The 27926-nt window shown below is 35.4% G+C and overlaps 2 protein-coding genes across 2 annotated transcripts; one reads left to right on the forward strand and one right to left on the reverse strand.

Moving 5' to 3' along the window:
* Nucleotides 1–1084: 1084 nt before the first annotated feature.
* On the reverse strand, nucleotides 1085–23252 carry LOC125226084 (spermine synthase). The gene is made up of 7 exons (XM_048129935.1): nucleotides 22856–23252; nucleotides 20277–20385; nucleotides 16656–16778; nucleotides 14043–14129; nucleotides 12221–12378; nucleotides 2776–2967; nucleotides 1085–2256 (listed from the first exon to the last, which is right to left on the reverse strand). The coding sequence occupies exons 1-7, from the start codon at nucleotides 23135–23137 to the stop codon at nucleotides 2095–2097; spliced, it is 1113 nt and encodes a 370-aa protein (XP_047985892.1). The 5' UTR covers nucleotides 23138–23252; the 3' UTR covers nucleotides 1085–2094.
* Nucleotides 23253–23469: 217 nt separating this feature from the next.
* On the forward strand, nucleotides 23470–27907 carry LOC125226085 (eukaryotic translation initiation factor 4E1-like). Its single transcript, XM_048129936.1, has 5 exons — nucleotides 23470–23609; nucleotides 23903–24081; nucleotides 24770–24947; nucleotides 25737–25824; nucleotides 26331–27907. The coding sequence occupies exons 1-5, from the start codon at nucleotides 23580–23582 to the stop codon at nucleotides 26486–26488; spliced, it is 633 nt and encodes a 210-aa protein (XP_047985893.1). The 5' UTR covers nucleotides 23470–23579; the 3' UTR covers nucleotides 26489–27907.
* The last annotated feature ends 19 nt before the right edge of the window (nucleotides 27908–27926 follow it).

Here is a 27926-nt window from a genome sequence, read left to right on the forward strand (position 1 = left end):
TTATAATATTATTACACTGTGATGAGGTTACAAAGGACTTTTATTTTTCTACTCTACTAAACAAATTGTATTTGCTATTATAACCCCTACCTAATTCAAGGAGCCATCAAATAAGGAAATTAGAAACCAAAGTGGCGTTGGTTTTGTATTTGGTCGATTAACCAACACATGTAACTACCCGGAAATGTACAATTGATTTGTTTAAATTTTATTAACCCTTAAATGTATGGTGATGTTCAATTGTATGATATATGTATCATGTATTTGATGGCCTGTGGCTCAATATGTAGCTATCCAAAATCACATTTATCGCTTAGTTATTTAAAAATATTTTAAGCGGGTTACTCACGTATTAAGTCGATATAGCGTTCGACATGTTTCGGCTCAATTTCGAGAGCCTTTCTCAAGAGTAGCGACACCCCGCCTTTACATGTCGAGAGCGCGACGCATACTGCGGGCGCTTGCTCGGTGCGCGCGGCTGCTGAGGACAGGCGCAGGGGGGGTCGGCGGCGCGGGCGACGTCACCGTGGCGAGATCGGAGCTACCCACTATGTTACTTTTGTCAAAAGCGACTTAATACGTGAGTAACCCGCTTAAAATATTTTTAAATATGTATGAGTCTCACGGGAGTTTTATAGTTAAAATCGCTTAGTTATTATTCATTATTATTTGATAAATAATTAAAAAATAGTGTAACGATTTACTATTTAAGGATTAGGATGAAATGGTGGAAAAGTGTGAAAAAACAGGATGATGGCGATTTTTAGTATGTGATTTAGTATGATTTTTTCAGAGTTTAAACATTTTATCATGGGGGTGTCAGAAACACAAACAGTGTACGTTTCTAATAGTAGTAAACTTTTCAAACAAAACTTACCAATAATTTATATATTTATATAAATAAGTTCTTGCCTATTTAACTTCTAACACTGATTTAGTATTAAAATCGATCTTAAATATTTTTTATTATTTTTCCCAGAGCAAGAAATTATCTATCACATATATGAATATCTCGTGAAAATAAAAAAATCATGCAGAAATACCTAATAGTATAGAATTTTTTAGAATAGTAGAAAACGTAATATTCGTGATAAAATACTTTTATTTATCATAAAACAATCAAAACAAGCACTAAATCAATACCAACAATATAGCTTCAAATGGTGTATTTTACGCTTAAAAACTAAACTCTGCAAATGCAAAATCGTCAAATACTGTTTCGAATACTCGTGTATGCTTAACAATAATACTAACTACATATATGGCAATATGACTTAGGGTGAGGAATAATGGTAGAAACACATCGTGATACTAGCCACCCGACGCGACGCAAGTCGAATTAAATTGTATTATAAACTGAAATAGATACCATACACTAAAAAAAAAAGCGATAAAGCCCACTGGTGGCGGAGACGGGAATAGAACCCAGGTCTCCAGCTATCGCGGCTGACGTCCTAAACCGTTACACCACCTCGACCGCCAAGGTACCCGTCGAATTTTTTCTAGTATATGTTATATCTGAAGGCTAGGCGCCTTTTAAATCATACAGTTTTGTCATCAACGTCATATTAAAAACTCAAAGGTAGGTAAAATACGTATGTATGTATAATATAAAGTTTTACGCCCCGGTTTCTTAAAGGGGTCCGCAGAGGGTAATTACTGTATTTATTGTAAACATACTCATTAGGAAATCTAATCCAAGTATAATCATTTTCTTAAAATACTTTTGATAGGGGTCCACGGAACTATGTATTTACCCTTCGTCTGTTTGTGTCAAAAAATTGACATAAAAAAATTAACTTTGATATACATTTTAAAGGTTAAATTTTAAAAGCGATCCATGACTGCAAAAAGTTGATTCCCTGCTCTACGGTTTATAATAGTGCTGCACTTTAGCGGCAGAACATTGCAGTAATAGTCTGACAAACCATTTCCGTCACTAAAAAAAGTTTATCGTCCCGTAGACAATTTGAATTTCGCGCCTTTATCTAGTGTCATTTAACCGGCTATACGTCGTCGATTCGCATCGCGTCGGGTGGCGTCGCGTCACGTGTCAACATGTTTCTGGTGCAAGGAACTGTCTTTGGTCGGTTGTTAGGCGCCGTTGTTGGCGGAGAAGGATATCTGGTAGAAGATCCAGTCCTCTAGGAAGGAGGGCACGAAGGCCCGGCTCTTGGAGAACTTGACGGCTGGCTTCAGCTTGGCGAGCTCTTGCTCATATAGCTCGAGGGACTCTGAGCTTGTGGCGCCGTTGCCCTGTTTTTAAAAAATAATTCAATAACACTTTGTGATAGATATAACGATAAAGGTTACTAGGAAATCACAAGGTTAATAATTAAGTAATTACATTGTATTATTTCCCAAGCGAACGTGAACCTCAATAGAAGGCACAAGTTTTTAAAGCTTGACAAAAAAAAAAAGAGTAGAAATGTCTTTTATTTAATCATAGCAACTTACTTTTCTCATACAGAAATGTCAAAATAGTTGACATTACTTTTCCTGTCAAGGCTGTATGTGTCCAACGTACCAGAAACGCGTGCCGAAACCCCGCATTACGGGGCTCCGTCGACTCAGAGCACGAGACAATGAACTGGCTGATGGATTAGCCGCTGACATAAAGGTGTTCTTTATCATAAAAATATGATCATAGGCAACATGCCGTCCTTTTTCTTCACGTTGCAAGGAGAAAAAGGGAGGCAGACAGACCTATGATCATATTTCTATGATAAACATATGATAGTGGACTGTCGGCCTTAGATAACAAGGGGTACTTACATGCGTCATAAACTTCCCATCAGGCTTGAGTATCTTGAAGGAGGAGTTCAGGATGGTGATCATGAACTCCCAGAGCTCTCCGCAGGCGGACTCCGAGATGGGGATGTCGGTGAGATCTCCGAATATGTAGTCCACTTTTTTGCCCTCCTTGATGAATTTGTTTATGGTCAACATGCAGTCTTCTACGATTATCTGTAACAGAAACATTTCTAAGTGTATGTATGCATAAAAATAAAAAAATGAATATCGTCACTACTTTTAAAAAATCTCGTATCTCACGCTGTTCCTCAAAGTTAAAACGCAGTAAGTCTATATGCATTCCATACATACTTACTACAATTTTCTTTTTATTGACAGACGAAGATACAAGTTTTTAAATGCATGGCCCGAACCAGCCGGCGTATCATGCTTCCAATTTTATCACTTATCCACGTGGATAAAGCATCCGTCACGCTTTGGCAAGTATGTCAGTGTGAGAGTGACAGTTGTCTTATCCGCGTGGATAAGTGATAAAATTGGAAGCATGATAATGAAAATGAAAAATGAAAATGAAATGAAAATGAAAATGAAATATTTATTTTTCAAGTAGGCATATTACAATGCGCATATGAACGTCAAATAAAGCTACGCCGGCTCTAACCCTACGCCTCAGCCTCGAGAAGATTTCAGTCCCCCCTCAGTTGGGAGGGGGGTATCCACTATGGGACCGGCAAGAAACTCGGCGGGCAACTTCTTTTCAAAACATTACATCTTATAATTAACATGCATTAAATAACAACATACAATTTAACATGCAAAAGTATTCATCAAAGAATATGAACAGACTAGGTACTCTATGGAAATCAATTTCAATAAATTATATTATTGCTTAATAATACGTCGTTCTTCTTCAGAGAAAACATATCAAATTGTCATAGAAGAAAAAGATAATATGAATCTCAATATCATTAAATATGTTATTTACCTACACAACATAAAATATTTGATGTGCTTTCTTATCTGAACTGTGTCCTCTATACATAATACAATTATTTTAATTGCTATTCGTTTTTTGTAGTTTCTGGTTCGGGCCATGCATGTAGTGATGTGCCGTTCCCGGGAATATTCCCTAGGTGGGAAAATACCCAGAAATATTCCCGGGAATATTCCCTCAGTAAGGAAATATTGGGGAATTTTGAAATTGAATATGTTTATATGTTATGTTGTCGAAGATTCTATTGAAACATTATAATAAATATATATACCGAGACATTAACTAGTGTAACTCGCATACAAAAGTAATTTCCCAATGTTCCCCGGTAAATTCCCATTCTTCCCGGGGTTTATTCCCAATGTTCCCGGGTAAATTCCCATAGTTGCTGGGAAAGTTGAAATAAAACCCAATTTAAAAAAAATATATTTTTTTTAATTCACTAAATTAATACAAATCATCACAGTTGAATTTAAAAATCACAGTAAATTATGTGCCTTGTTTGTTTTTGTAACGGTGTAGCACTAGCACTTAAATTAAATAATGAATACCGGATCTGGCATTATTTTGTGCTTAGTCTAGAGCCACAAGTCGTCTCCTTCACGATTTTCGTCGACATCTCTTCTAAATACCTAAAACAGGTATGGATATGTTCCTCGTTCTCTCCAGATTACGAATTGACCTGTTTTAGTTTAAGGAGGGGGGGACGGGTCGAGAAAAAGGGGGGGAAAGATGGCGACGGACCATCATAGATATTTATTCACATCTCGAGTCCTATGGCACCAATCTGTTCGTGCGAGGTGTCATTTGAAAGCTTATTAAACCTACTTTAATTGTTTTTAAATAACTATGCTCATAAAAGTAACCGTTTAGGAAATATTTGAAAATATGTGTTTTTTTATCGCGCATGAATTGCACAAGTACTAGTAAAAAATGCGTCTAACTCAATAAACAATAACTTTACCGCAATTGATGTTATTATAACATTTTCGCGTCTATTCATGCTCTTTCTAAAAATATAAGTTTCATTGGTATATGATAATATATAACCATGTAATTAAGAATTTTGTTTGGCAGGGGTTATCCTCCAGGTCGCATAAACGGGCGCTGACCGTAGTAAAGTATTCAATATTTTTGAGGTCTTATTTTACGGATCCATATGTGAGAGGTATCGTTTGAAAGATAATGAAACCTACTATAATTGTTCACACATAAATATAGTATTAAAGGTAGCTGTTTACATAATATTTGAAAATATGTGTTTTTTATCGAGCATGAATCGCACAAGTACTGGTAAAAAATGCTTCTAAGTCAATAAACAATAACGTTACCGCAATTGATGTTATTATAAAATTTACGCGACTATTCATGAGCTTTCTAAAAATATAAGTTTTATTGGTAAGTGATAATATAACCATTAAATTACGAATTTTGTTTCGTAGTGGTCACTCCGCCGGTCGCATAAAAATGAGCGCTGACCGTAGTAAAGTATTCAATATTTTTAAGTTCTTATTTTACGGATCCATATGTAAGAGGTATCATCTGAAAGCAAATTAAACCTACTATAATTATTTTTGAATAACTATAGTTATAAAGGTAGCTGTTTACAAAATATTTGAAAACATGAGTTTTTTTTCGAGCACGAGTTGCACATATACAGATAAAAAATGCTTCTAACTTAATAAACCATAACTTTACCGCAATTAATGTTAGTATAAAATTTACGCGAAATTTTATGCGCTTTCTTAAAATATAAGTTTTATTGGTGTATGATAATATATGACCAAGTAATTACGAATTTGGTTTAGCAGGGGTCACTGCGCCCTGTCACGATATTGGGTGCTGACTGACCGTCGCCAAATTTTCTACGTTACTCAGATCCTATTTTACTGATAAATTTGCGAGAGGTGTCATTTGAAAGCATATTATGCGTACTATCTTTATTTCTAATATTTCAAGTCGAAACTGTAGAAGTTTACAAAATATTTGATTAGTAATATGTGTATTTTACTGTGCATGAATAGCATTGGCATTGATAAGACACGCCTCTAGCTCAATAAATTATAGTTTTCCGCAATTGAAATAATAACAAAATAAACGGAAAATGTATGACTTACACAAAAAATAAGTTTGGTTTGTATTGCATAAACAATTAATTTGAATTTGTTCAGCTCACCTACTGCGCACCATCATAGAAATGGATGTCCACCGTCGTTGCCTTTTTTCATGATTTTTCTGATTTTATTTCACTAATCGTATATTCATAATAAATATAATCTATCACGTATCGAATTTACTTATATACTTAATTGATCAGTAAAATAAAATCTGTAAAATGATGAAAAAATTAAGGCAACGGCGGAGGACATCCGTTTATATGACGATTGACCGTGCGCAGTGGGTATGGTGGACAAATTAACATTAATTGTTTAAGCAAAACTAACAAAACTCATTTTTTGTAAAGGCCATACATTTTGCGGTTCATTTCGTTATTATATCAATTGCGGAAAAATATAATTTATTGAGCTAGAAGCATGTTTCACTCGTATCAGTGCGAATGCTATTCATATACAGTAAAAATACACATATTGTCAAATATTTTGTAAACTTCTACAATTACGACTAAAATTATTAAAAAGTAACGATAGTACGCATAATATGCTTTCAAATGATACCTCTCACAAATTAATCGCTAAAATAGGATCTGAGAAATACATAAAATTAGGCGACGGTTAGCACCTATTTACGTCGCGGGGGTGCAGTGACACCTGCTAAACCAAATTCGTAATTACTTGGTTGTATAATATCATACATCAATAAAACTTATATTTTTAGAAAGCATATGAAATGTCCTGTAAATCTTATCATAACATTATTTGCAGTAAAGTTATTGTTTATTGGTCATGCACCAAGATACAATCTTAAAAATTATGAAAACGGCAACGAAAATGGTCATCCATGTATATGACGGTGCGCAGTGAGTATGATGGATAAATTAACATTAATTGTTTATGCAATACTGACAAAACTTATTATTTGCAAAAGGTCATACATTTCGCCGTTTATTTTGTTATTATATCAATTGCGGAAAAAATATAATTCATTGAGCTAGAAGCATGTTTTACTCACATCGGTCCCAATGCATATTTTCAAATATTTTGTTAGCTACTACAGTTACAACTAAAATTATTGAGAACTAATGATAGTACGCATAATATGCTTTCAAAAGATTCCTGTTAAATAAAATAGGATCTGAAAAATATAGAAAGTTTGGCGACGGTCAGCATCCATACGTGGCCGGGCGCTGTGGCCCCTACTTAACCATATTTGTAATTACTTGGTTATATAATATTATACACCAATAAAACTTATGTTATTAGAAAGCGCACGAAATTCCGCGTAAATCTTATACTAACATCAATTCCGGAAAAGTTGTTGTTTATTGATTAAGAAGCATTTTACCAGTAGGTACTTGTGCGACTCATGGTCTATAAAACACATATTTTCAAATATTTTCTAAACAGCTACCTTTATGATTATAGTTATTTATAAAAAAATATAGTAGGTTTAATTAGCTTTGAAACGATACCTCTCGCATATGGATCCGTAAAATAGGACCTCAAAAATATTGAATACTTTACTACGGTCAGCGCCCATTTCTGCGACCGGGCAGAGTGACTCCTGCTAAACCAAATTCGTAATTACATGGTTATATATTAGCATATACCAATGAAACTTATATTTTTAGAAAGAGCATGAATAGACGCAAAAATTTTATAATAACATCAATTGCGGTAAAGTTATTGTTTATTGAGTTAGACGCATTTTTTTCTACTACTTGTGCAATTCACGCGCGATAAAAAAACACATATTTTCAAATATTTCGTAAACGGTTACTTTTATGAGTATAGTTATTTAAAAACAATTAAAGTAGGTTTAATAAGCTTTCAAACGACACCTTGCACGAACAGATTGGTGCCATAGGACTCGAGATGTGAATAAATATCTATGATGGTCGGCCGCCATCTTTCTCCCCCCTTTTTCTCAACCCGTCCCCCCTCCTTAAACTAAAACAGGTCAATTCGTAATCTGGAGATAACGAGGAACACATCCATACCTGTTTTAGGTATTTAGAAGAGATGTCGACGACTTTTTGTAAAAGAGGTCGTTTGGTCCCTGACTAGCTGTCGTATTGCACCGTTACTAAAACGTTTCACATGTTAGACATTATTATAAATCAATAACAATTATTAAAATCTCACTAAGTATCATAAACATTGTACAATAAGGACTGTATCGATAAGTATAAGGACAAAACAAACCTCGTCTAAATGTTGACATGTGCATAATTTTATATTATTATGTTCCGAGAGTATGATCTGAAGGTATTGGTAAGCACTATTTGATATAAGAAGATCTATTTTTTTATTTATTTTAGAGACTATGGTACTTTCATTAAGGTCTAGCAAATAAATTTCGGACAACCCCTATCTGGCTTAATTTGAGAATATTTCAATGACTGTTTGTACGATTTCAACAAACAAAGGTTAATATGCTGCCAAAATATATTCTTTAAGAGTCCTCTTCATGGTTTTTCAATTGGGTACTTGCAGAATAAATGCGGTGAATTTATATAATTAAAAAAAACGCTATTTTGAGCAACGTTCCGGATTGTCGTAAATTTTTGATGCAAGCAGGATGAGAGAAACAGATAAAAAAATTAGCCATAGGCCAAAGTCTAACTGACATTCACGGTGTTTGAACAGTGCCTAAACCAAATCGATATAAACAGTGTATGATAGTTAAATTCGACATCAAAGTCGGAGTTAGAGGAAGCACCATGCCACATTCTCTAAATGGCCGCCATACACAGATCCTGAACTTTATTTCTTAAAAATAACTATGGCTAGACTATGTCCAGATATTCTGCTTTGTGGATCATATGTCGTTGAGGTTCACACAGTACAATTTTTTTTCGCAATCGTATCGTTTTTTACGCACTTTGTGAATTTTCTAGTAGCATTTGTCCGGAATCGTAATTGTTACTCGGGAGGATTAAGTCAATACTGTCTAAACCACTTGCTTTACGTCGAGTTTCTAGGACAAAATGTGAACCTTATTATGTGCCTTATTAAGCCTATGTCTTGTTTTAAGAAAAAAATATAATAGCAAATAAATACGGCTACTCAAAGTTGTCCTCATACTTAACGATACAGTCTTTAATAGTTTCATTTCAAACTATAAATCAATAACACTTATTAAAAGCTCACTAAGATCCTTAAACATTGTATAATCATTAATTATAGATGCATTTCAAATTATAACTCAATAGCAATTATTAAAATGTCAATAAGATCCTTAAACATTAAAATTGTATAATCGTAGTTTGCATTTTTAATTATAAAACAATAATAATAGTTACAACTAGGGAACAAATCAAATTATTTTATTGAATTATTTTTGATTTGTTCTTTTTTCAAGTAGTCACACTACTATATATAAATTATAAATTGAAATAGATATCATACACGAAAGAAAAAACGATTCGATTCCCGGCTCGGCCACCAGTGGGCCTTGCCGTTTTTTCTTTCGTGTATGATATCTATTTCAATTTATAATAATAATAGTTATTAAAATCTCACTAAGTATCTTAAAACATTGTACAATCATAGTTGCATTTCAAATTATAAATCAATAACAATCATTAAAATCTCACTAAGTAATCTAAGTATCTTAAACATTGTACCAGAGGCTTGGCTTGTCTCTCGATTTTGACTGCCGGGTGGTGAAGAACTCGATTCACCGTACGATTCACTAAAATCACTGGTGGACTTAGGTCTTTCACGGTTTTTAAATAAACACTGAATGTCACAAGGTGTTTTGGGACATTTGCCTAAATGGCACGCGAATTTTGTAGCGTTTTTAAATAAATACACATTATTGCAGTATTTACAACAATACGTGACTTTATTGTTCACTGTGTGAGTAGTAAAATGTTCAAACACTTTACTTTTCGGTCTCATGGTTTGAGCACATCTACGCACGTGTTACAAGCACCAGATATATTGGATAACTAAATAAGTGCAACACGGTAAATGCTTTTGGAGGAAGCGAGATAACCTATATATCGAAAGAAAGAGATAGAGACATGAAAGCTCTAGTAACAAAACAAAGAAATATTGCACATAAGTGCATCACGAAAGGGAAAAATTATTTTATGACTGAACAAAAACTTATATTTAATTATGTATAGACGTTGTTTTTAATGAGAGTCAGTTAATAATTGAACATACTATTAATTTCAACAATTTTTTATTTATTTTTAAATGTATTTAACTTGAATTGTATATTCCCCTGTTTTGGGAATATTCCCGGAAACAAGGGAATATACCCGGGAATATTCCCAAAGGGAATATACCCATTCCCGGGAATATTCCCATGGCACATCACTACATGCATGTTTGTCTGTCAAATAGTCCTCGACTCTGTAATAAGCCTTTAACATCAATGATTTTTGTAAGTAGTTCTTAAGAGCTGGGAGGGGTAATCTCAAAGCAGTGTCAGGTAACTTATTATAAAAATGAATGCATTGCCCAACAAATGACTTCTGTACTTTACGGACACGAAACTTCTTTATGGCAAGCTTATTTTTGTTTCTAGTGTTATAATTATGGATATCAGAATTCTTAGTGAAACAGTCTAAATTCTTAACAACATAAATTATACTATCATAAATGTATTGGGAAGCTACAGTTAAGATATTAATTTCTTTGAAGAGTTCTCTTACTGATTCACGTGTTCCTAAGTTGTAAATAGAACGAATGGCTCTCTTTTGTAATACAAAGATAGTCTGTATGTCAGCTGCTTTGCCCCAAACCAGAATACCGTATGACATTACACTGTGAAAATAACTATGATACACTAGGCGAGCTGTCTCAACATTAGTCAGTTGCCTGATTCTCCTAACGGCGTATGCGGCTGAACTTAATTTGCTTGCTAGTTTCTTTATATGAGGACTCCATTGTAGATTTTTGTCCATTGTTAAACCAAGAAACAGTGTTGTATCTACCATCTCTAAGCATTCATCATTCAAAAGTATTTTTGTATCGATTGGTTTAACATTCGGCAGAGAAAATCGAATACATTTGGTTTTCTTAGAATTAAGAAGTAAATTGTTGACAGTAAACCACTGCAGTACATCAGCTAACGTGCTATTAATTACATTGTAATCCGTAGATTTTCGGTCAACATTAAAAAGCAGTGATGTATCATCAGCAAAAAGTACTATTTCACAAAAGTTTTTCACTATACATGGCAAATCATTTATATAAACCAAAAACAGGAATGGACCTAAAATTGAGCCTTGTGGCACTCCTAATTGGACTACAGTCCCGCTAGAGCGAGTTTTGTTAACAACTACTGTTTGTGTTCTATACCGTATGTGATAGACCGGCAGAAACTATAAAAAACGAATAGCAATTAAAATAATTGTATTATGTATAGAGGACACAGTTCAGATAAGAAAGCACATCAAATATTTTATATTTTATGTTGTGTAGGTAAATTACATATTTAATGATATTGAGATTCATATTATCTTTTTCTTCTGTGACAATTTGATATGTTTTCTCTGAAGAAGAACGACGTATTATTAAGCAATAATATAATTTATTGAAATTAATTTCCATAGAGTACCTAGTCTGTTCATATTCTTTGATGAATACTTTTGCATGTTAAATTGTATCTTGTTATTTAATGCATGTTAGTTATAAGATGTAATGTTTTGAAAAGAAGTTGCCCGCCGTGTTTCTTGCCGGTCCCATAGTGGATACCCCCCTCCCAACTGAGGGGGGACTGAAATCTTCTCGAGGCTGAGGCGTAGGGTTAGAGCCGGCGTAGCTTTATTTGACGTTCATATGCGCATTGTAATATGCCTACTTGAAAAATAAATATTTCATTTTCATTTCATTTCATTTAAAAGTAGTGACGATATGTATTATAGGATTTGAGACTCTTGGTGACCTTACATGATGTCGGTAGATGTCGCTATACGTCACCCCAAATGTGTGTATGCACAAGGAAAGGAAATAGAATGGAAAGATTTGTGAAGTCGGTGGCTTCCGTAGCTCAATTGGTTGGGTGGCCGCCTAGACTGCGGCTGGTTCGAGTCCCGCCGAAAGCGTAAATTTTTCCATTTTTTCCTTTTCCTTCGCCTCGGCCGATAATTACATGTGTAAACCTATGAGACGGATGTACTGCGAAAAGAGTCGGTCAGTCTCAGACGTCTCAGTACAAGATGTACTGACATTGTCTGAACCAGCATGACAAATACGAACGTTTCCGGAAAATTACGAAGGAAACCCTTTACGCACTACATCTGTATGTTCATTGAGTTGAGCGTCAATCGTAATTTATTATTTTGCAGGTTTTAGGTACTCTATAATCAATGTCTAGATACACATGGAATCTACTCACTTCATAGTTAGGCCCCTTTCGTCGCTCCAATACGTCGCCGCAAATGGATCGCAGATGCTTATTGCACGCGCTCATCACCACCTCGTCGATTTCGAGCATCCATACGAATTTAGGCTTTTCCTTCAACAATTCGTATAGGAGTGCACCGTCGCCACCACCTGTTGTCACATTAAACATATTAAAATTCATTCCAAATTTCAAATCGATAGCATAAGTAGTTCTCGAGATAATTAGTAATGTGACAGACAGACAAATGAACGGAGTCGCGCCATAAGGGTTCCATTTGTACCTTTTTGGTACAGAACCCTAAAAAAGGGAATTCAAAGGCATAGGATAATGTGTTCTAAAAATTACGTTTTCATGAGACTTTTGCTGAGTTCGTGAATCCTATGTATGTGGTATGTATGTGGTAACGCATCATAAGTGAGATGCTGTGCATTATAGAAGGGCTAATTATATGTCATATAATTGTTTGAGTCAAGGCCAAGGGTGACTGTGACTTTCGAGAATGTATTTTATTTCAGGGTATATTATCCCACTAAAAACATTCTGTAAAAAACTAGCCAAGTCTCGATGGAGCTGCTTGTTTATCTCTAAAAAGTAATGAAATCTAGACAAAGTCGTGCCAAGTCTATAAGGTTCCTTACTGCGATTTTTAACTATAAAACTCCCGTGAGACTCAGACATATTTAAAGATATTCACATAAAAATATTAACATATCGGGCTTAAAATATTCCTTACTGCGATTTCTTTATTATTATAGTTAAGGTTGTGTGACTTGGCCGTTGAAGGGTACACAAGGGTACAAAACCAGGTGCTCCATGACACCATTGCACCAATCTGTCACCAGAACCGCTACCCTTCAATTAACGGCCAAGTCACACAACATTAACTATAATAATAATACCCGTCTAAAACTAGCCTTTGGCTAGTGCCAGGCCCACTAGTTGACCATTCGAGTAAACGAATGACTCTATATTGAGTACAGGGGCCCGTTTCTCGAAAGGTACAAGCCTTGTATTACAAGTGTGTTTCCATGACAACCCATACGATTTGACAGTTCGCGCACTTGTAATACAAGGCTTGTACCTTTCGAGAAACGGGCCCCAGATGTAGTGCGAAATGTTTTTCCTTTCTATTTTCACGAAAACTCACGAACAGGTCATGCTGTTTCAGTCAGTTTCAGGACAAAAAGGTACTAACGTTGACCGGACTAGCACGACAAATACGATCGCTGTGAGCCGCTCGCGTTGCGTTCGTTGCAGGCTCGCGAACCACGTACACACTATATATGTTTTTGGTTACATCAGTAACGGTTACAGAAGAGGGACCATTTTTTATCTCTTGTTTTTAGGGCTCCGTATTTGTCCTAGATCGAAAGGGCTCGTGATTCTGAGTACAAAAACATAAAATTTACCTACCTTTTTTTTAACTGTTCTTGCGAAAATGCCCTCCCCTATAGGAATGACGCAAGGTCTCTGAAAAGCTTTACTACGTAAAGGCTTTTCTATGTGTAAAGTTCGTGATCGTGACTAGTGAATCATTAGTCTATAGGTATTATAGCAAAGCATACGGTCCTTGAAATGTGCGCGTGATAGATTTAATGGTGTATGTACACGCAATAAATTGGTTCATTTTATTATGTTTTATTTCAAATCGAATAGAATAGGTATGTAATTTTATTCGTTGAAATAATCAGTTTATCTAAATTGAAATGTACAAGATTTGTATTGGTATGACGTAAGAAGTGCCCCTGTGGTTAGGTATTTGCTGAATAAATTATTTGTATTTGTACCAGTTATTAAAAAAAATAATCCTTACCTAATATTACAATTTCTTTTCCTTCGTAGTCTTCCTTGCCTCGCTGCATCAAAGTTTCTGTGTATACGAGATCAGCTTCTGAAATATCTGTAAAAGAGCAGAATAACAATTTAATGAAACTGTAAATTTTATTTTACTAGAAATTAAATCGAATAAGTTCTGTAACAAGCGGAAGGGATCTTATTGATTTGACACTTTTGGCAGAAAAATATAGTAGCGGCGACCTAAGACTCTGAATAAGGCACTGGTCCTACCGCGAGCTAGTAAGCTATGAAAACGAACAAAAGATAAGCACTCCCGTGCAAATAAAAGAGACATGGCAATATTAATGGCTGACCGCTGGGCGAGTAACTATAAACATCGCCGTGTCTCTTTTATTTACACGGGAGTGATTATATTTTGTTCGTTTCTATAGCCGATAGCTCATAGTTTACTAGCTCGCGGTGGGACTAGTGCCTAAAGGACCTCATAAATTCTCGTTTGTCGAAAGTGACCACCCTACTCTTAATTAAATGTGTGTCTCCTAAACACTGTAAGGTACAGCGGGGCAAATCTCGACTGGGGGGCAATTGTAACTAATCCATTTTTTCCATTATTACACTATGATGTTGAGTTCTACATGTATTCACTGAACACTCTATTTAATAATGCAAACATTGTAAAACATTGAAAAATGGACCAGTTAGGTATTTGTAGGAGGTAGGGCATAGCGAATGATACTCCGCTTTGTGTGGTAGGGCACAGCACAGCGGATATCGTCTCGCTCGAATCTAGAGCAGAGCCCAACTGGGGTAGTACCTCCGCCTTACAGAAGACCGCAGCCAAATAGCACTAGACCCTACTCATAGTGTTGTGTTCCTGCCGGTGAGTAAGGCTGCCAGAGCTCAACGAGGGTGCGGTGTGCTGATGACGGGAGGACTTACGGGACTAACTTGTTCCGTCTATTGTCCTTTGAGTCGTCGGCAACCCGAACCCTCCTTGGAACTTGTACACTCCTTTTTGCTGTGTACTTACTTAACACAGCAAAAGGGAATGTACAAGTTTCGAATGGGTGGCAACGCGCATGTGACACTGTTTGAGTTGCAGGCGTCCATAGGTTACGGTGACCGCTTTCCATCAGGCGGACCGTATACTTGTTTGCCACCGACGTAGTATAAAAAAAAAAAAAAGTTACATTTGCCCCCAGAGTCGAGATTTGCCCCGCTTACTGTACTATGTACCTTATTTGTACATTTTGTACTTACCTACCCGTATTAGCCCAAATTGAATTTTCTAGCACCAGGATATGACCAATTTTCCGGTCCATCATATAGGCTGGTTTTAGCTTGGAAGGGTTATTTAAGTACTACTGTCCTGGCAGGCAAGTATCGTCGCGCGATAAATGATAAAACATCTGGCCGTCCCTATCTCACTATCTGTAAGTGCGATAGGGACGGCCAGATGTTTTATCATTTATCGCGCGACCATGATTGTCTGCCTATACTTGAAACTTTTTGCTCATGCTTATGTGTATAATGGCAAATATAAAATGAAATCACTATAATCATAAATAATAACTTTAATAAGCTAAAAGTAAGCACCTAAAGTATCGCTATTTAACAAAGAAGAATAATTATTAAACTATTGTATAACACCACTAACAAACAATTAACGAATTCCACAAATTAGGGATACATCTAGCATCCGGTTAGCATCTTAGTCTCTCATAAGTTTCCCAGAAAGTTTCTGCACTGGCCTCCTAACGCGTCTCTTTGTTATTCTTCTAGCTCTGTACGACTTGATCCCCAACGTTTTTATAACATTTGCTATCTTTATCACCGCTCGTACCTTGGCAACCCGTTTTAGAATATTACGTTCTGGTAAACTAAATGTTTTCCTCTGTCGCTTTCTACTTTCTTTGGCTACAGCGTTCATGGAAGTGCCTGGTTGGGCTTGCATGTCCTCGTTATCATCTGTAGGGTTCGCCTGTTCATTATTTGTACCAATATTTTCAAAACTTGCTAATGATTTTATGATTGATTTTATTTCTAGGTCTATTTTTCGAGATTCTGAATCCTGTGAATCGTGAGAATCGGTATCCATTGTTCAAATTAAATTATTTAACAAATTATTGTAAGCTTGTTTCAAAATTCTTGTCAGCGAGACTGACATGTGTATGAAGTTTTTAGACAAGGATTCTGTTTGGATATAATTCTTAATTTAAAGTTTGCTCTGTAAATAGGTTACAATCGGATAACTAGCGTCCGACCCAGTTATTTAGAACGTGCAACACTCTTATCACGTGCATTACATCACCAAGAATTTTAAAGCTATTTTATTACCTAGGCTAGTAAATTCATGTAAGAGATTTACCGAACGAAATGCTAAAACGCTTGGACGCGAGTTACGACTGTTAATAGAAGTCAGAAACATCTAGATAAAACTATAACATGAAGCAAGATTATTGATAATCTATTTTGTCGGAACATAATAAGCTTCCAAATGTCTATTACACTAAGGTTGATGGCTCACTTTCGTAGATTACACCAGTGTGCTCGTAAGGCCCCTATTTAGGAAGTATGTAGGTTTAAGTAAATGACTCTAATCTCTATGTTTAAACATAAGTTTACTCACTTTGCAAGTCGTCTAGCACCAACATGTTCCCAAGGGACTTTGAGTGCACTATCTGCACCCTCTGGAAGGGGGACTGTTCGTCGAACACAACATTGTCGATATCGTACTCTAGAAGTCTTTCATCTGAAAACATAAACGGGTATTAGTCAAGGCTGTCCATATAAATTGATTAATAAACAACACATAGGACTGAGATCTTTCTAAAGTGCAGAGTATGGGTATATTATATCCATACTTCCATACTAATATAATAAATGGGAAAATGTGTGTGTCTGTTTGTTTGTCCATCTTTTACGGCAAAACGGAGCGACGAATTGACGTGACTTTTTAAGTGGAGATAGTTGAAGGGATGGAGAGTGACATAGGCTATATACTTTTTGTCTGTTCCTAACCCTCCACTTCCTTAAAATAGAAGGTGGAAGTTTGTATAGAGCATTCCGCAATTTTCGAATTTAGCGCGAGCGAGCGAAGCCGCAGGCAAAAGCTAGTTGATTTAATAAACAACATACTTTATAGGACTGTTTTTTTTTTTCTAATGAGCAGGGCGTATATATTAACTAAATAAGTAGGAACTAGGAACCCAGGGGTGTAAACAACCTAATAGCTTGGCAAGATATTTTTCCCCTCACTAGCTCGGAAACACGCGTTTTGTCCTTTAATACCAGCGGGTAAAAACGCATTTTATCCACTAGTGGGTAAAGTAATTTGACCTTGAAAAAAGTCAAATTAACAGCCTTAAAATTGATAAAAGTAGGTGAATCTAGTAATAAAGATGATTTACCACCTTTGGAACTACTGGAAGCAGCGATAAATGCATTTTTTGCGTTGTAGTTTCCTCGCTATAGTCAGGGGAAAAGTTTTGTGTTACACTCGGGTGCAAATGTATTTTACTTCTCGAGTGTTAAAAAACTTGCCAGTTCAGGATTATATTCTCGAACCACTCGCTTCGCTCGTGGTTCAACTATAGAATCCTTTCACTTGCTCGTTTTCAATTCCACGCTCGGCGTTAAAATACAAGTTTGCCCCCTTGTATAACAAATAACTATTAATGGTCTAGTAGGTTGATGTTATCAAGATTTTGCTGCGGTGCATTTCGTATTCCGAAGGATATATTAGATAACAGTGTTTTCCGAGTATTACCTATACCTACGTTTATCTTTCACCATCACGAAGTTAAGGACATCAGCGCTAGTTACTACGTTACTGTGTACTTAACAGATTCACGTCATAATGAAATTTAATTAGCAGCATATGGACCAAGATTTATTTTTAGTGTGTCATTAGCCGGGTCCACACAGCGAGGCACGTGGAGGGGCATTAGTATTTAGTTAAAAAAAATTGTTTAGCCTCATGTCACGACGGGCTAGAGTTCCATTTTGCCGTTTTTATCCCGTATTTATCGTGTAAAAGCTTCAGCACGGGAAGCATGGTCGCGCAATAGACCATGCTTCCCGTGCAGGTCCCTGTTTTTATTGTAAGACTACTATACACGTGCCTGGAAATATTGTGAAGATTGGCATGACAGTGAACCTACTAGCTTATTAGCTATTGTAATATATTATACACATAGAAAATTAGAATATTTCGAAGAAGCTTGGTTCATTGGCAACATGGCTGAACCACGTTATTCCTACGTCCCGTCCCGGATGTATCTATCTAGAATATATGGCTATAAAATAGGGTAATTTTCTAGTATCCGTTAGTTATCTATCCGTGTTAGACAATCTAAATAAATTGATGATTCATGAGTATCGGAACTGCGTAATGGCACCAAAATTGTCTTCTCGGAATCGATTTAGCCCAATTTAGATACAAATTTCGCAGTGTGCCATCCAGTAGTTCGGTTTATATATAAGGTCCATACGGGTAAGTGTGTCATAAGGTGAAAAGTGCGTCTGTTCTTCACATTTGACCTTTTTACTCATTGTCATAGATGTCTTTGCGTCTTTATACTTTTGCTACTTGCTACTTATGATGAGTAAACGTGTGAACTCTCAATAAACACTGATCATTGTTCTAAACAGGCTAAATGTGAAGGCTAGACACACTTAATTCCCCTTATGACACACTTACCCGTATTGACTTTAGTAAATACAACTCGGTCAACAAGACAGATACGGAAAAATTAAAACCTTAAAAAAACTGCAAAGTTTAAAAAGTAGCAATATAGGAAAGTAACCGAAAAAATACGTTGGTAAAAGTTACATACATACCTACAGTCACGCCTGTATCCCATAAAGGGGTAGGCAGAGCATATGCTACTCAAGTTTTAGTTTTGGTAAAAGTTATTCTTCGAAATGTTCTCTAGCTATGTAGTATGTACATTTATACATTCAATGAATATTTATTGCATTGGTTTTAAATCCAGTAAAAAAGTAAATTACGTAGGTACTTGAATTTTGTAGTAGACGGTCAAGCAAATCTTGTCACCAAAATCACCGGCCAATTTTTTTCACAGCATAGCGCGTGAATGCCTAAACCTTGACGTTGACGGAATCATCGACAACATCAATGCAGCCAAAATACATACAATTTTAGATGAAAGGTTATCGTCCCATAGAAAATTTTAATTTCGCACCGTTTTTTTATTACTGCCAAGTTTTTTTTGACCGTCTCTTATTATTTACAGCGACTGTGAATTTATATGAAAAATTGAAACAGAGAGCCTATAGCAATGTTTTCTACAATTAGCGAACATGGATTTTCGCGGTAATAATCCAGCCGGCCTAGCCGAAGTGACAATCGTTCATGCTCCGTGGCGAACGCAACGCAACTGGCGCTGTCGCGACAATGCCTATAAGAAATAGCGTTTAGAGGGTGCGCTCACGGGCGAATTTTTTGTCTCTTGGATGTGTTTCTATGAAAAGTTGTGTCGCTACGTGGGCGCACTTTCATACTAGCCCATAGTCCGATGGTGTAAGGCACGTGTAAGGGAAAAGTTGCGGTGGGGCATTTTCAGACTTTGGGTCCCCCCAATTAGCGTAAGTTGTTAACAAAAATTTATTCGCTGTCAGTTTTGTGACTACAATTAAGCATAAAATATATCTAAAAATTTACTTTTTTCACATTCTGATTGTAGATTATCGCTTGAAGTTTATTGTAATGAACACAAAAACAATATTTTTATTGAAATTTCATGCTTAACTATCGTCACAAAAACGACAGTGAGTTAATTTTTTTACCCCCGACGCAAAACCGAAGGGGTGTTATAAGTTTGATGTGTCTGTCTGTGTGTATGTCTGTCTGTTTGTCTGTCTGTCTATGTGTGTGTCTGTCTGTGGCATCGTAGCTCCCGAACGGATGAACCGATTTTGATTTAGTTTTTTTTGTCTGAAAGCTGAGTTAGTCAGGAGTGTTCTTAGTTATGTTTCATGACAATCGGTCCACTAGGTCGCGGTCGGGGGTTTTTTCAAAATTTTAATTTTTTCCCTATTTTGTTAACAACTTACGCTAATTGGGGGGGTCCCAAATTCTGAAAATGCCCGGCGACAAAGTCACCCGTCGGCGCATACCGTTAGGGAGATCTCTTTCCTAACTATACGCTCTGGAGCGTCAACGTCAACTATTGTCACTTCGGCTAAACCTGCTGTTGTAATCAGAAAGGCAGAAATGAGAACTCACCTGAGGTCGGATAATACCTGCCGAACAGGCAACGTTTTATTGGCGCGTAAGCCTGGGATTTTATCACACTGATGTACTTTCTCAGCTGACTCTCCAATACTCTCGCCGACTATTGAAAAATAATAAGGAAGAACAAACCCAATAAGTATGCTAATACATGCAAATAATAAATATTTTATTCAGGGTTTTAAGGTTGAGCGTTTTGTACTTTAAAATCTGTTAATATCATTGGAACATTAAAGGGTACAGGTACAGGTACATGCCGGTTCGTGTGATTATAGTGTACAGTCAGCAACAGAGTTTCGCATCCCGCCCTGTAGTTTTTATATAGAATGGATACTTTACTTTGCAGCTGACTAAACCACTCAACCATATGTTTAGATTCCGATAGAATATATTAAATAATCAAATTATAAGTTGTATAAAAAGTAAACATACATAAATCTACATAGGTGTCGATCTAATAGCATGAAACTATTATGTGACTAATAGTAATTTTATTTAAAATATACAGGGTGAACAATCCAAATGGGGCAGTGAGAAAAAAAACAAATGTATAATAAATATGCGTTTTTTCTTCGTATCCATATAAAAATAGCTGAAAGAAAATGTCTTGTAGCATAAAGTAATATGATCATACTTAAATAAAATACAAAAGAATCGAATGTCTAATATACCGCCAAAAATATAGAAGTGTTAGATAAATCGGTAGCATTCATAGGTAAAAAATGTGGGGTAAATACCAAATAGGGTACCATCTAACCTGAGCTAGTTAGGTAAACGTCAAATTTATAGCCCCTTTTAATGGTCGGCAATAGTTTTACTCTTTCGCACTCCAATGACATTCTGACAGAACCTTCCAGTAGTTTAGTGTTCTAAAAAACAAAACACGCTCAACCTTATCGCTGGCTGGTTAGTTTTATAGGATTACAACAGATGAAGTGAAAACAAGTGAATAAAGTCTAAAATCCACAAAAAGTTGGTTTCATTGAAAATAAAGAGATTTATGGATGTGATAGTGTCTATATTAGTGTGATATGTACAAGGCATTTGATATATGTGACACAATTAACTATTTACCACAGGCACAATAATATGGGTTCTTGACTAGGGACCCTGCCACCAGGGTTCATGTTGATTGCCACTAGCATAAAGTTGGTCCGAGAAGGTCATAACATAATCAAACTCAATGATACAACAGTACACTTAGCCATTGGTAGACTCCAAAACAGATCATGAATTAAAAAAGCCACAGAGTAACTGTGTCCAAATGATGGTATTATAAAATCTAAGTATAAAAATTATTTTGGGCAACTTTGAATGGAGATAGACTTTACATTCTTGTTTTTGGTTTTGACTAAGCCAGAAGAATTAGACACGCAATTAATTAAACATTACAATATTATATGTATGAATGAGATCCTATTTTTTGGGTTTTTTGTTTCGGGCTATTATTAGAACACCATACATTCTAAATGTCCTATGTTTTAATAGTGAATAGTAATTTGTGATTCTTTTGTTACTATTAGTGCTAGGAAGCGGAAATTTTTAAAAATATCAATGTAACTTTGATAAGTATGAATATGTTGAGGACAAAAACAATTTTTATAGAGATTTTTTTCATCATTTTTAGCGTTTTAGATACCCAATTTGAAACTTAAAGTGGATTTTATGCAGTTTAAGATTTTTATAAATTATAGTTATTGTGTATGTGTAATTCTACTGGCTCAGGCAGGCAATTATGGTCGCGCGATAAGTGATAAAATAGCAGGCCTGATATTTTATCGTCTATCGCGCGACCATGCTTCCCGTGCAGGTATACATATATGTAATTCAATTACTTCCGCTGACATTCAAAGGTAGTAACATTTTATTTCAAAATATGCTTAGAACTTAGAATAATAATCAGAGATCTTCAGAGAACTTCCTTTTAAATCCAATACAACAAGATTTTTTGTATTAAAATTTTGAGGCTGTTAAAATTGATAAAAAAAAATATTGATTTATAACATGGAAAGAGAGTGAATCATTTAAAATCAGAATGCAACAAATGATGGGTTAATGTCTAATAATCTTAAACCTGAACTTGGGAGGTAAACATCTATTCCATGATCATGTTTGATAAACAGGAAAATTATAATTCTTCCCAATCCAACAAAAAAATTACAGGTATACCTTAATAAGTCAGTTTCAATAAGATTTTATTTAACCTTTAGTGACCCATATGTCGAAAATGAACACTCAATTTTGAATTATGCTAAAATTGATAAGGAGTCATTTAAATATTTAACCCTGGGGAGCTTGAAAGGTTAAGAAATATGATTTATTATTTATTATACTATAGGTGACCTGTTTGTTTGTATTACATGTTTTGGCAAACATTTCATAGCACCTTACCTGGCTGAACGCCAATGTTTAAATTTATGATCCAAGTTTCAAAATTTTAAGAAAATGGAAAAGGTATTACTATTGCAGATAAAATAATGCTCAGTATGAGTCTACATAAAATACACATTACAATCCCAAGTAAAGGTAGATTTAAGACATTGTAACAACAGCAGTAAATGAATTATTCTTACCTTGAAACTTATTAAGGGTTCTTCAGAGTCTTCTTTGTAATATTCAATGTTTACAGTTACCAGCCCACGGTCAAACAGTCTTACTGATACCGTCGTGCCCTTCTTACCCGTTAATAGTTTCAAGGACCCACCGTCCACGGCTACTTCAGCAGCCAAAATAAGATTCGGCACATAATCTTTTAAAACGTTTTCCAGCTGACTAAAAACCGCCTTTTGACCGCTTGCGTCGCCTAAACGGGCGGGGTCAATCGAAAAGTCCATTAATAACGTTTGCACCGACATTATTTAATTTGCACAAAGATTGTACTATTATTAAATATGGAGTAATACTTGGACGGGACCGGGAATTGAGGAAGATAGGTACTTGGTGGGTACTTGCTGTATTTTTGATTGAAAGAATTGACTTGACGTTTACTAAAAGGGTTGCTTATTGTAAAAAATACTGCATAGTATATTTTTCAGATCCAATTTTAATACGCATCGTTAGAAAATATTTTCACATTTTTATTATTGTTGTTTCATAAGAGGTCAAAGTATTTTAAAAGACGTGGATAAGTATATAAACTGGCAGCAGCCGATATTAATGAGGTGATAGATTTTTATGATTTTCATCGGTCGTCATTGTCTATGGTTTCAATGACTGACACTTGCAACACTTCTAGTGTCGTTCTGTAGTCTGTGGTCTTTCTTTTGGTAAAAATCGGGATCGTGAGATTCTTGTGATATGGCCGGAAATAATATCGAAGAAGTAGAGGTGGGTAGGATAATATCATATGCGATAAGAAACAAGGCTTCTACCCGAATTTATGGAATATATTAGCACACTTCCCTTACTTATTGCGAGTTCTGGTGATGTGGCTGAACTAACTTTCACTATAGCATTTGTTTCGTGTTCGTCGGATATATTATCATTTTATAACTTCCTGCTTGCTACAATCTGGTTTAATTAGTTCTGAAGGCTTCAAACTGATCTTTTCATAACATTTTGATAGTTGATTAGAAATTGTTGGAGGTTAGAATTATCAGAAAATGACCTGTATTTTCAAGGGGTCCGCGACCACCGACGTGAAGGCTAACAATGCTGCGGAAGTACCGCCAGAGTTCCTTATCAAGCACCCCCTACAGAACACTTGGAGCCTTTGGTTTTACGACAACGACAGAAACAAGACATGGGAAGAAAACTTAATAGAACTTACCACATTTGATACAGTCGAGGACTTTTGGAGGTATGTTATTGAAGTACCTATCTTGTTATCTGGTTTATACCAGTTTGTTTGCATATTTATTTCAAATCTTGGTCTAATGAGTCATTTAGAGTGTGTTCGTGTGAAGTGATTGATACCTAAAAAGTCCAGTTGGATAAATTATACACTAATAGGTTTTAATGTAATGTAATGTCGCAGTTTCGTTTTCTTTCAACCCCTTATTTGCCAAGAGTGGCACTGTAACTTTAGCAGTTTCGTGTGCTCTGCCTACCCCTTTGTGGGAGACAGGCGTGATTGTATGTATGTATGTATGTGTATGTATTAGTTTTCCCCGAAAAAAATCGTGATATTGATATACTTTACAAATAGTATATTTCTTTTGGTTACCAATAGATTTGGAGCAATGGTTTGTTTGTGTTTGACAAGGATCCTTTCTTAAGCCTTTAGACTAAATATTTATATCACAGTCAATAATTTTTATGATGGACTAATTATAAGGACACAATACTACCGAAATCAACAATATACTTGTTTTATGACAATTTATGTCCACTGCAACAAACTTATTACATTCTAGTGATAATAAATTTTTAATTGATGCACAAATGTTGGAATTCGATAAGTACCATTTGAATTTGTATAATGTGCATAGCTTTAAATGTATAATAATACTTCACCTTACCTTATTGTTTTATCTGCTTATTTGTAGACTATACCACCACATTAAGCTACCGTCAGAACTTCGCCAAGGCCACGATTATGCTGTCTTCAAACAGGGCATCCGCCCCATGTGGGAGGATGATGCCAACAAGATGGGAGGCAGATGGCTTATCAGTCTTGAGAAGAAACAGCGTAACTCCGACTTGGACCGGTTTTGGTTAGATGTGGTAAGCAAACTATTATTTAATAAGCAGGGAGGCTGTAATAACATGATATATCCAGTTATCATATGGTTTATGACATTTATTATCTCATAAAGAATTTACATGAGGTGTATTTTATAAGTAAAGATATTTTCATATTAGATATTGTCATAAATGGAGTTCTCTAATTCCCAGCCCTGAAAAAAAAGTAGAAATTAAAAATTGGTTACATTTTTGTCTCGTCTCTTTCAAACTCATAGATGTGAGAAAACAGGATGACAATAAATGTTGCCACTTTTTGATTTCTACTCTGTTTTTGCCAGCCTGTATTTTTAAAGTGGTTTACATTTTGTGCCTAAACATCTTGGAGATTCTTTGGTTGCTCGGAAAGTGTTTGCATAATATTTATTTGTGGTGTTAGTTAAATATTAGCTTAATGTTATCAACCACAACTTATCTTGAGAGGATCTTTCCTAGATTACTTTCAGTCTCTTAGGGTGAATTCACGTAAAAGTAACGTGAGTCGCGACTTCATTGAGTGTTTGTTTGAACTACAACTGCAAATTAAAGGATCTATGCATATATCAGAAAAGTAACACTTGTTTAGAGATAGATTATAGATAGATAGACTAGAACTTGCGTCGTGAATAAATGGAACATGCCATAAAATCGTGACTCATGTTACTCTTGCTGCGGATTGACCCCTTAGGATATTCTATTCAGTCATTTCAAATAAATATGTAACACTGATGATGATTTTCATTGTGTATGCTTGTCAAGACCACAATTAAAGTTAGATTTATTTATTTCCAGGTTCTTCTACTCATTGGTGAGAATTTCGAGAATGCTGATGAAATTTGTGGTGCAGTTGTGAATGTTAGGCCTAAACTTGATAAAATAGGTAAGCAAATTATTAATATTGGTGCAACCTAATTGCACCAATTGTTTTTAAAAGGTCAAAACTATTTGTTCAGTTCATTTAGTTTTTTATTTATTTGTTTAATATTTTTGCTGCATGCTTAATTGCCACAAAAATATTTGTATGCCTAAAGGCAAAGCATAGCGACACTAACGCAACTCCATGTAAGATATTATATGTACCTATGTTTACAAATAAAATATTTATGATTATGATTTAGGATTTTCTTTCTGACTGTTGGAGATCTCTAAGAAAAAAAATACTAAACAACTCTTAAAGTTATATTAGTTATTTTTTAGATTATACATACCCTACTTCTCTTATTAATTATGTATAAATGTAATGTGGACATGAAATAGTGTCCCTGTGGCCTATTTGCTGAATAAATGTTTTTGATCTTCTTTTTATTTTTTTGTATTGTCTTGAAATTCGTCTATTATAGTTTCTGTGAATAAATAAAATGTACAAATGGTATTTTTACTTTGCAGGTGTGTGGACAGCTGATGCTTCCAAACAGCATGCAACCATAGAGATCGGCAGGAAACTGAAGGACCAGCTTGGAATCCACGGCAAAATCGGCTTCCAGGTCCATAGAGACACCATGGTCAAACACAGCTCGGCCACCAAGAATCTGTACACCGTTTAGTCTGAATTATTTGTACTTCATGTATGGGATAACTCGTTATTATGACAGGGTATAAAAGTGGAGCTCTTATGGTCATAGATATTTTGCTTATGTTAGTAGAGAAATTAGTCGCAAAACTTATTAATCCGGGCGAAGTTATGTTCGTGTAAAAAGATTGCGTGATTCAACTACAAATCAAAGTCTAAACGCTTGAACACGCAATGCCGTGGACCGGCGACTTTATATTGCGGGCATCTCTGTCAGTGTAGTTACGCCCTAATTGGAGTAAAAGAGAAAGATGCTCACAAATTGCGAACAGCGTTCCCGTTAGTCCATTACTGCCCTCAGCTTAGTGCCAGCTCCAGGGGTGCTGCTTTTGTGCAACACTTCTATACCTTGTTACTATGTTGTGAACTAAATACTAAGTTACTATTCGCACTGTGTGCGAGTATAACGATTTTTCTATGGTTGGTCCAGTTGTGAAACTTATTGATTAAGTAATGATATTTGATATATCAAATTATTGATTGGGCTATAAGTCTGTACGATTACTAAAAGTTACAGTTAGGCTGTAGCATTTGTAACGTTTAGAATCTGATAGACATGTCAGAGTTATCTCATAATGTTTCGTCAAATAGTTTATTTTATTTAACAGAAGTCGTGTTTTAGGTTGATGTTTGATCGTTTGTTTCGTATTCAGAGCTTTATAACATCTAGCAAAGTGATACTTAAGTAGTTTATGAACTAATTAACTGAAATGAAAGAAAAATAATAGATATCTAAATTAATTTTGTATGATACTAACCTAGAGACTATGCCATTAATTGATACATATACATTATGTATAATAATTATGAGGTATGGCAGAACTATCCAGTATGGTTAACACGAGTAGACACTTGAACTTGATCAGTCGATCTCGCTTGCTCGTATGTAGTGTTGCGATAGAGAAAACGCTGTCTCATTCACATTGCCGCTAACGTAAACTGCAAATCGACGGTGAAGTACCATGAACTCCCAACTACTTAGGTTTTCGTACTTAGTTAGGAGTTCATGGCACTTCGCCATCGAAATGTCAACTCGTGGTACCTCTACAGGTTCTTTAGGTGGAGTAACAATTTCAAATCAGTTATTTAGTTTGTCTACGTCCACTTTGCTGTTGAAATGTAATGTAAGTCTGATTTTTGATATGAAATGCTCGAGTATGTTTGTTGTACGATCACATAGTCGTAAGTTTGTATTTACTCGGTTCTAGGACAAGAACTAAACAAAACATTTAATTTAAAACATTAACACTGTCACCATGTAAACCCATAGTCGAACTGGCACCTAAGAGTCAGATGTATGTATAACACATTGGCTCCAGTAACATGTGTTGTTTAAATTTGGTATTTGTAAGTAACGTTTTGGCATACATATTTTAAATAAAGTATAAATTAATTTATGACTTTACCTTATC

The sequence above is a fragment of the Leguminivora glycinivorella genome, chromosome 5 (genome assembly GCF_023078275.1).
Source record: "Leguminivora glycinivorella isolate SPB_JAAS2020 chromosome 5, LegGlyc_1.1, whole genome shotgun sequence".
NCBI classification, from domain to species: Eukaryota; Metazoa; Arthropoda; class Insecta; order Lepidoptera; family Tortricidae; genus Leguminivora; species Leguminivora glycinivorella.